The sequence below is a fragment of the Vanellus vanellus genome, assembly GCF_965231255.1.
Source record: "Vanellus vanellus genome assembly, chromosome: 1".
NCBI lineage: Eukaryota > Metazoa > Chordata > Aves > Charadriiformes > Charadriidae > Vanellus > Vanellus vanellus.
In genome coordinates, this window is record NC_138905.1 from 37,234,712 (window position 1) to 37,245,327 (window position 10,616).

Below are 10,616 nucleotides of genomic sequence, written 5' to 3' on the forward strand. Positions count from 1 at the left end.
ATTAAATACGACATTTTTACTTTGACAGAAGCCGAAATAGATATTCGAATGAGAGAGGAGTTTTCTAAGGTGTGTTTTGAAACACTGCTCCAGTTTTCATTCAGTAATAAAGTCACAACTCCTCAGGAAGGCTACATCTCTAGAATGGCACTTTCTGTGCTCTTGAAAAGGTCACAGGATGTATTGCATCGCTACATAGAAGATGAGCGATTGAGTGGCAAATGTCCTCTTCCACGGTATGTACGCTGTCTTTAGGAAATGAGAGGTATTACCAGGTTTTTATGATAAAAAGGTTGCATTCCAAATATCATTCAGTCATTAAAAAAAGATTTTGCGTGGAAGGAGGAAATTTAAAGCCAGGGAAATGTTTGTGGGGAAGACATTTCAAAGAAAATGTTTTTGTTGAAAAAGCTTTAAATATTAATGGTCGTATTCAGTGCTGTTACATAGACAATAGGAATGTGACGTAGTAACTAACATTTTTAGTTACTGAAACAATGTTTCTGATATCTGTAACACAGTATTTCTGAATTCTAATTTCCCTTTATTCCCGGTAGAGCTGTGTATAGTTTCTAAGTTGAGAGGTGGAGAGTCTCCCCAAAAATAAGATAAAATATCCAAATAGCAACATTGTGAATCAGCACTGAAGTAACTGTTCCTGAAACAGAAAATTTGACCAAAGTACCGGGAAATTCTTTAAAATGGGACCTTATTTAAATGTCACTTGACTTTTGAAGGCTTTGATCATGAACGATGAAATTGATTATTTTCATGTCACAGTTGATCACATATATGAGTATTTTCAGATTGAGCTGTGTATGCTGTTACTGTTCCCAGTATCAAATTTAAAGCTATCCGAACTGAGACAACAGCAGTGATGATGGGAAAGTTAAAGACAAATGATAACCTTAATCTCTAAATATCCTTTTTTTGGTAGGTTTCATTACAGCTGTTTCCATTATGTTTGTTTTTTTTAACGTTGTGTAAGTTTCAAAGAAAACATGTTCTTGAGACAAAAATGAGTAGCTGACTGACTGCATTTTTCTTTTGTAGGCAACAAGTAACAGAAATCATATTTGTTTTAAAAGCTGTCAGTACTCTCATAGATTCACTTAAAAAAACTCAACCTGAAAATGGTAAGTTATTGTTAAACAACATGGTTCTAAACAAGATAACATTATATCTGCCACAAAGAGATACTTATTCTTTCCTGTAGTAATTTTCACACAAATGTAAAAGAAAAGTGTAATCTGTAAGATTCAGGATTTTGTGATTCTGTATGTGTGTAGGTGGCAGGTAGACCAAAAAAACCCTGCAAAATTTTTTCCAGTGTACCTAGAAGCATAAGGTACTAAGATACGTTTAATAAAATAGAAAACTTCAATTTATGGCGTCTTTTATTAGATAGAGCTTGGTGTCTTCTAAAAACAAACAAACAAAAAACCTACCATCAAATGTTAATAGAATTCCTAAACATATGTAGTCTTGCTAGATCCTTTGTCTTCTCATGATGCGTTTATAGGTCGCTATGGATCATGTTCATGTAGATGCACTCAGCTATTAAAGGGGTGTACAAATTAAACGCGTGGGCAAGCTGTTAGATACTTAAACTTGGGGTCTTGCTCTCCTTCCCTTTGTGCTCTAGTACCTCCTGTCCCCCTGTATTCAGAAAGATGTCGTAGCTCATTGATGCCCAAGTAAATGGTTGACAGATGTGTTTAAAGGGCTGAATTAAATTGAAGACCACAAATTCATTTATAATTGTGTGTCCTGTTCCTCCTGTGAGCTGCATCTACTGTATCCATAGAGAGTTCTCACCAGAAAACTTAGGAGGCTTAGTTAAACCAGCTCTATTGGACTCTGCAACTCTGACAGAATGGCACATGTAACACTTAACAAAAGCAGGGAGGTAGAGGTATTATGAGGAACAGAAAAAACCTCTTCAGTCCTGAAACAAATGAACAAACTAGCCTGTCCAGAAAAACACAGGCAGGTGGGCTTCCTGAAAGAGGCATTGCCTCACTTGCAGCATCACTGAGCAGCCAGATTTATGATAATGTGGTTTCCAAGGCTGATGGCAAAAGGCAGAGGACAGAACTATGCCAGGATGCATCAGGCCTTTTGGCGAGCACTGAATGCAACTGAAGTGCTACTTTGGTGGGCCTTTCGCTCCTCCGGTAGAGGAGCCAACTCAGCTGGACTGTTCCCCATGTCCTTCTTCATGCAATGAGAGAAATTCTTCACCTGGTCCGTGTATGGCTGTGATTGCCAAACCTCCTGCATACTTTCTTATGAAGAGATCCACTGGACAAATTACAGAATCACTTTACTTGCACTTCTTCTGGCTTTTAATAATTTTATTTCTTTAAGAAACCAGAAACTTCTCTTTTGAAACCAGAGCTGAAACAGATATAAGCAAGGAAATGACATAATAAATAAGATTCATGCTACAATTTTTAATTTCACTTGTTTGACTAACAAACTTTACCATGGAATTTTTTTTGTCTTGGTCCAGTGTTTCCCCCTCTGCTTTCTGTAGCTCTTGTAATCTGGAATAATTTGAAATTAAGAGGAGGCCTTGCTGCTGACAAATTTCCAAAAGTGAAGAGTGCATCCAATTTAATTTTCTGTCAATAGCTGAGAAAAGCAGGCAGAAGATGTATGCGTGTTACGGATTTAATAAAAGTAGTATCTTCAACTTGTCAGTTCTTCATCCAGAAAACACAGTGAATAACTCGTATGTAAAAACACAGGTGTGTAGCACTATTTTATGGATATCCCATCTGGCTTCCAGCTGCTGCTGCAAAAAAAGAGTATGGCACTCCTGCAAAAATCCTACATCATATCTGAGAGCCCTGTACAGATGTCATAGTGTGTGTTTAGCACTAGGTACCTATGTTTAGGCACCTGAATGTGTCCTTACTTATACAGGTATTGAAAAAATCTGTTGTGAGAATTTGGACAGTAGTAACTGATTCAGTCTGTTCTTTTCTTCATTGCAGTTGATGCTAACACATGGGCACAAGTTATTGCCTTGTACCCGACTTTAGTAGAATGTATCACCTGCTCATCCTCGGAAGTGTGCTCTGCTCTGAAAGAGGCACTGGTTCCCTTTAAGGACTTCATGCATCCACCAGCATCCAAGGTACAGAATGGAGAGTCTTGACCCCATACAACTTTTTTTATTATTATTTTTGAAGGAAAAAAAGTATCCAAAAATGTTTGTTCCTGGGTAAAGTTTCTCTGAGGAAATCTCTTGTGACTAGTACTTTGGCAACCAGTGCTGACTGCCTTTTAACTGTACTAACAAGAGCTCAGTAATTCATGAATACAGGCTATATGTCAAAGGTTCCAGAGCGAGTAGCAGTGCAAACCTTTAATAAATTTAACTGAATAGTTGGAATCATTTATAATCTAATGTACTTGCTACAGTATCTTGAAGTGGTGATTGAAAAGTGGGCTTATGTACAGCTTGTTGTGTATGTGTTAATGATGTAATTAAAAAATATTTCAATTCAGTCAGATTTATTAGGCTGGTGTTTTGCACCCTTTTTTTGAAGTACGAATTGTACTAAAATTTTATGCAAGATGGTACTGTAACATTCCATATATCTGTAACCAGCCTTTGTAAACAAAGGGAACTGATATACTTGTGTGTATAATAAATGGTACAGTTCTGTATAAAATAGTTGCATTTATTATTTAAATTCTTTTTAAAATATTGATAATGTTAAATGCTTGAAAATGTATTTATTATGAATAAGTTGTATGCTTGCATTTTTACTTACAGTTTGCCTTCTAAATTGCCAGATATGCTCACTCATATCTGATCATGTTGTTAGTTTTTGCTTAATTGAATGTATCTTCTCTGTGGCCATTGGACATCTAAGAAAGAGTCATATGACAAAAGCTTGCAGCGAGCAGTTAGTAGTCTGGTGATCTCAAACTTCAAAGCAGTTGACCTGAAATAAGTTTGAATATGCAGAAATCCACTGTAGCACTTCAACACTACCATACCTCACTTCATAATATATTTGTTTCAAGATGTTTATTCTACTCTATCCATTTTTGTAGTTGCAGCCTTGCTTTAAAAAAAAAAAAAAACAAACCATATTTGAGGGTTGTTAGCCTTTTTAGACCTTCTTGGCAGGTATCGCAGTCTTTGAATCGTGACTCAAGAAAGGTGATTTCAAATACCTGAAATATTGGCTGTAATATTTTGTTCAGTAATTTTAAGTGCTTTGTTTTGTACTGTCTTTTCAACCCAAACAAGTTGTTCTAATCTTTTAATTATAAACTGTCTGATATAAACCCATAAGATTTGTATTTTTGAAGATAGTTACTCATTTAGAAGTGCAGTAAAATCTGTCACTAACTAAATGTGAATTTGTTTCACTTTCACATAATATACAATTGAAGCAAAACACTTTTAAGTATTGTTTTTAAAGTTTGTGACTTAGCACTTAAACTCTTATTAAATCATTAATTATGATTTCAGTAATGTTTCACCTGTATTCACATATTTTAACCTGTGATGTGAAAGCACAAAGGCCAAATGTAAAAAAAAAAAAAAAAAAAAAAAAAAAAAGACAGGTGCCTTTTTATGGATTTCAGAGCTACCTTTAGGTTTTTGTTCCTTAAAGTCTTTTGTAGACATTAAAAGAGATTATCATGCATAAGAAATGGTATTATATCTGTTTGCTTTACACTTTCCTGGCTAAAGGGACATTGATTGGTAAACATGACTAGATGGAGAAGTTGTAGGAGCTTCAAGCTGAAGGTGTGATGAACTGGACAGGGTTAGAAATACCCTGCATAAATGATGCTATACAAGCACAGCTTTGAACAGCTTGATCTCACAACGCTCCAGTTTATGGTCCTTTTTGAAAGCTTTCTATTTCAAAGTACAGTAAATATTAAATAGGCTTCAAGATCTCGCACATTTCTGTGACCAAAGTTGCGTGGAACTTAATCATCGAGTGTGGATAGTTTTTCAAGAACAAACAGTTTACATTAAGGAAACAATTGCTTCCCATTAGTAGAATTTATGTCAAAATAGCTTCTTTGGAGGAGTCGTTCCAGTATAATGCAATACATTATCTGTACTCTGAAAGTGAGAACCTGGCAACTGCTCTCCTAATTAGCAGAAGATAAGTCAAGGTCTATGAGGTCATTAAAGAAACAAAGTGTAGGTCAGGAAAGAAGGGTATTAATTTGGTTTAGAATATATTATCTTAACCAGAATTTCTGGAAAGAGGTGTGCAGACCAAACTGGGTGAGTTTGTTTGTAATGAGTCTCTAATTGGTTTTTCAGTGATAACACAGATGCATTCTGTCCAATGAAGCAAATCTTCAGCTTTATCTGTGTTTTAAAAAGGGGGTGTATAAGTCTTTCCTGACTTTGGAGCTGAGAATACTTTACAACCTCTGGACATCAGTCTTCAAAAGGTTTTGAAATAAACTACCAATGAGCTAATTTTCCTTTCCTCTTAATTACAAAGTGAATAATATCTGTGCTATTTGAGGCATGTTTTGGACATGCAAGCTGACATTGACCATATTCAAACTGCTTTCTTGTATTTTGTATAAATGGTTTGAGAACTAAAACCGAAGCTACTTGGTTTAGAAAAGACTTTTTTGTTGCCTAATTTTGTCTGTGAATAAGAATTATTCCTTTTACTGTGCCTTCCTGTCCAGTACTCAAATGTTTCTTCCTACTTGAAGTATCAGTTTCTTTTTTCTATTTGTACTTTTTGCTAAATATTCTTAGGGCTTCTTTCACGCAAACAGCATTTTTGAGTATTTAAATTTCACATTTGTACATGTTTCTAGGAAGGTAAATCTTGTTTCTGAGGAAATTTAATTGAACTAAATCTATGCCCAAGTTCTTTTCAAGTCTGTAGGGCTGCTTCGTCATGAGAGGTAAAACACGTGGATGTTTTCAGGATTGGGGTCTGCATTGTGTCACTGAAATCAGCTAGAAAAGGTGTACAGCTGACTGTATAGAAATATCTCAGCTGGAAGTTAGAAGATAAGCTTTAATTGCTTATTGAATGTAACCACAGTCTTTATTTTTTTTTCTTCATCTCCCCAACTTTAAAAAGGACATGGATTGGGAATCCAAAGAGAAAATGTGACAGTCTTACAGATTATTACAAGGTTCATATCAAGATTTTTGGATTACTTGGGAAAACTTGTATGTCTCAATGCCATGACCATTGCCTTAATGTACACAAGGATTTAAGATTACATAGTAACTGATTAAGAAGAAGGAACAGATGCCTCAAGCTAGGAACTTCTTATAAAAAGTCTTCTTCTTAGAAGTAACCTGCAGTAGTTATTCGCTTATCATCAGAGATGCTTATATAACCAGACATCTGTTTTGTTCCCTTGTACATGTGCCTGCTTCCCTACCTGTTTTATTGGTGAACTGTGGAATGTTACTGGACATTTAGCCACATGAAATACATGGTCACTGTTAGTTATTTACAAGAGTAAGTAGGAGTATGTCTGTGAAAGTAGTTCATCATCATATTCTGCAGATGTTTTTTTTTTTTTTTTTTTTTTTTACCCAGCTTGAGTCATTTCTTCTTGCCAAACGGCAAACCTTCTTATAGATGGCCTTGAACTCTTCAGGCAAGATATTTTGAGTGAGGTTAATGCTTTTCATTACATGTGTCTCAGCACATGGCAAACACAAGTACTAATCAATGTATTCTACAGAAATTCAGTACACGTTCGGGGGGGGGAAGCATGTTTTTTCCTCTTTGGTTTCTGTATGGCTCAGTTCTGTGTCTCTGCAAGTTGTTTACCTCAAAATTGCAGCTTGCTACTCATTTCCTATGTGGGCAGCCATCTTCTACCAACATCTTCTAAATTATTGTTAGCAGAAATGCCCCTAGTTTCCAGGGATGCAGAAATTTCAGAAAATAAAATGTACTATGTGTATTTTCTGTCCATCTATCCTGATCTTTCATTCTGTCATTGCTCTTCATGTCCCTTTTCAAGAGGTAAGGGGAGTATCACAAAATGTTACCATTTGTGTACCTGTGCATAGTATGTGTACAGTGTTGTGAAGGAGCAAGCTATGAAAATGTGACTTGTGTGGTACCAGTGAATAACGTTTTTCTTCCCCCTTTAGCTTACTGAACTGAGATTGTGTTGCTTTAAGGATTGTCTTCCAGTTTTATTGATAAATATTCTATGATAATGTATGGTGCTCATTATGAGCCTGGATTGGTACGAAAAAAACATTCTCTCTTAATGATTAGTGTTTGCACATGCAGGTGAGATTCAGAATTTTCATCTCTAGCATCTTTAGGTAAAAATGCTTAGGTAGGGATGTAAACTGTTTGAGACCTCACTGCAGCTTACTAAATAACTTTCTCTGTGACAAGGCTAAAAGGATATGGACAGTTTTTCCTGGCTGCAGGTTATGAATAAATTTAGTAGTAAGGTCAGTGCAGTATTTAGCTTATCTCAAGTCTCAGGAAAGAGCTTCTCAAACAGAGAGCTTCAGTAGGACTTGTGCACCAAGCACGCTTCCTGGATCAGAATACTTTCCTCACATGAAGATTGCATCATATTTTAAGAACTCAACAAATGTAAGTCTTGGTTTATAGCTTGAGTTGTGGTGTACAGACTTATGTCATCTTCAAAGTATCTGACTGCTGTCTAATTGAGGACAGACAATGTTACACTTTCTAAGAACCAGTTGCTGGGATCAAAAATGACTATATCAGCAGCAAGGAAAAAAATTTGATGGTTTAAGACAACTTGTGCAAGAAAGATAGTGAAATTAAATATTCATGATTCTTAGGGTGGAGGGAGAACATAAAAATAAAAATCACTGGACTTCAAGAAGGCAGACTTCAGAAAATCGATAGGTAAGATGTCACAGAAGACAAGTCTAAGGTAAGCGAGGAACTGACAAATAGGACAGTCCTATGGAGATGCAAAGGTCATGACTGAAAGTATATCCCAGTGCAGGTGACAGAGACTACCTGTAATAAGAGACCAATTCAGTTAAACAAGGATTTTCATTGACTTCAAACACAAGGAGAGGAGGCCTGCAGATGGTGGGAATTCAGATACCACCAAAGAACAGCGTTAACACATAGGGATGAAAGTAGATGAGATACAACCGTCAGCTGACAGAGAATAAATACATAAATAGTAAAAGATTTGTGCTAACAAAAGTGCTGACTCCTTAAAAGAGGATGGCTGTTGACATATGAAGTGATTGTGTGTTTGGTTCAGATTTGCAGTGTGTGTGCTGAATTTTTTGGTTTGTTATAGTGATGACTGATCCAAAAAGTCAAAATTCAACTGCCAGTGTATTGTTTGTGTAATTGATATGAGTGACAAAGGTTGAAAAAGCTTATCTAGCAAAAGGAAAACAGAATAGAAAATAGTTACATGTTGTCAAATTGACTAAGCCTGTAAAATTTCTTCCTGGTATTTAAAGAACTAATCTGAGGGACTTCAACGTTTTAAAGATCGTATTTGAAAACTAACATAAAACAAGAGAAGTACTAGACGGCTGAGAAAAAGCAAACCCAGTGCTTTAACTTTTTAAGGACAAAATGGAGGAGAAGATGGAAATTATAGATCAACTGGCCTACCATTGGTTCTTTTTTTTTTTTCTGACAAGTAAAAAGTAAAATCTGTTGTTAGCATCAGCAAGAAATCCATGACGTCCATAACAACTGGTAAGTATTTGCTATGACTGTCACATAAACCCAGTCTAATTTCTTTGTGTGAAAAAGTGACAGATCTTGTGGATGGGGATAAGAACTAGTTGCTAAATCTTGATTTTAATAAGGCTTTGGACGTTGTTTCACATGACTTATAAGCAAACCAGGGAAACAAAGTCTAGCCCAGCAGACAGGATCCAAAAAGTATTAGTTGATCAGTGTCAGAATGTGCAGATTGGGATTCTACATGTAGCTTCTCTGAATACAATGTAAAGATAAGAGAGTGTGCTTGCTAAATTGGTAGCAAATTGACAGATGTATTACAAGTATGCTAGAAAACAGGATTATAACTCAACATCTCAACTGGCGAAATGGTCTCCCAAAAACCAGGATGCATTTCATCAACATAACTGTAAGTGCTGCTGTTAAGCAGCAGTCAGCTTTTTCCATTTAATTTTGCCAGCTTTCTTGAATAGGAGATTTAAATTTCAAAACAGTTTTGATGGTTTTCCTTAGAAAATTGCTCCAGTGTTAAAATGGCTGTCAGTGCAAACAGCTGTCATTAACACCATCAGAACTGGATCAGAAAACATGTTCTGCAACAGTTTCTAATAATACAAGTATAAAACAAGCCTTAACATCATCTAAGCAATTAAAAATCAAATTTTATATCAACTTTTTAAACTGATACATTTCTGTGCATAATCCATAACATTTAATCTGTACAATGATTGTGTAATTGTCTTAAAGCATCCAGTCAAAACTTTATTTAAATAAATCTTAATTTTTCAATTATGTATCAAACACCTGATCTCTGCTCACACTGTTTTAAAAGATTTCAACTAACCATGTATCTTACGTCTTAAAGAATTAAGGCATATCTTAAAACAGGATGGAATTATTGGAATAAAAATAGTACTGAGTGGTATTACCAGCAGAATAGAGGTTTTGTGGTGCATTGTAGAATGCATTAAATAAAACTACAATGCATTAGTTACCATCCACTTTTCTGTTTCAGAATGTAGTAGTCCTTGTGTCCTATCAGTTAGACAATAACATGCTAAAAACTGATCCTTCTATTTCTGAGCTCCTTATTTAAGCATTTATGTCTTGATTGTGAAACAGATTTGCTAAAAAGGATAAGATACCTGTGTTTACTATGCTAACTGCAGCATTTGGTTAGCAAGAGATGAGTGTTCATTGCTCGAATTTCCTTTATAATCTACACGTAGAGGAGTTCTCAGATAAGCTTATTTTTAAAATCAGTATGATATCCTTTTCTCTCCATGTTAACACATTTATTCCCACTGGTGGTCCAGGTGCCTACCTTAAGAACTTCTTTAAGAATATCATTGTCAGCACTGTAATCCTCTTCACTGAAGCTTGTTTCTTACAGAAAGGATGAGTTAAGTACAGCTATCATATTTTTCTTCAATCAAAAATACTGCAGTGTTGAAACATACTTGAAGGTCTCAGCCCATGCTGGCTGTCAGTTTAATGTTGTTGAGGGTTTTTGGCCTGTTTTGTTTTCAGAAAGGATTGCCAATAGATAGGAAGGAAAATCCTTTGCAAGTCAGGTATCTGTTTGACATCTTTGCAGTTTTGTTATTGAAGACCCTGATCTTCAAACTGGAATCATAACTGCTGCTCTCTGTGTACAGAATATCCGCCTTAGACTTGGCATGAGTCTCCATGACCAGTGATATTTCCGAAGTTGACAGCTTCAAGACTGCAGAAGCTTGTGAGGATGAGAGACTGTTGGAAACTTAAAACTTGACATTGTCTGGTCTGTTGTTTTTAATGTTAACTGTTTCTTACTTGGAACTATTAAAGTTGCCAAGGAATTGCTTATGTTTCTGGCTTTCATGCCAGAAGACACACTTTCCTTTGTCACATCACAGACTAATGCCTGGTCATGAG

The 10,616-nt window shown here is 35.8% G+C and overlaps 1 protein-coding gene across 1 annotated transcript in view; it reads left to right on the top strand.

The window, feature by feature from the left end:
- Positions 1-5,467, top strand: part of MON2 (MON2 homolog, regulator of endosome-to-Golgi trafficking) — a 76,783-nt gene extending 71,316 nt beyond the window's left edge. The window contains exons 32-35 of the mRNA XM_082479319.1: positions 29-236; positions 1,054-1,136; positions 3,003-3,145; positions 3,811-5,467. Of these exons, the coding sequence (XP_082335445.1) occupies positions 29-236; positions 1,054-1,136; positions 3,003-3,145; positions 3,811-3,939 (563 nt within the window). The 3' untranslated portion in view covers positions 3,940-5,467. The remainder of the gene's footprint in view (positions 1-28; positions 237-1,053; positions 1,137-3,002; positions 3,146-3,810) is intronic.
- The last annotated feature ends 5,149 nt before the right edge of the window (positions 5,468-10,616 follow it).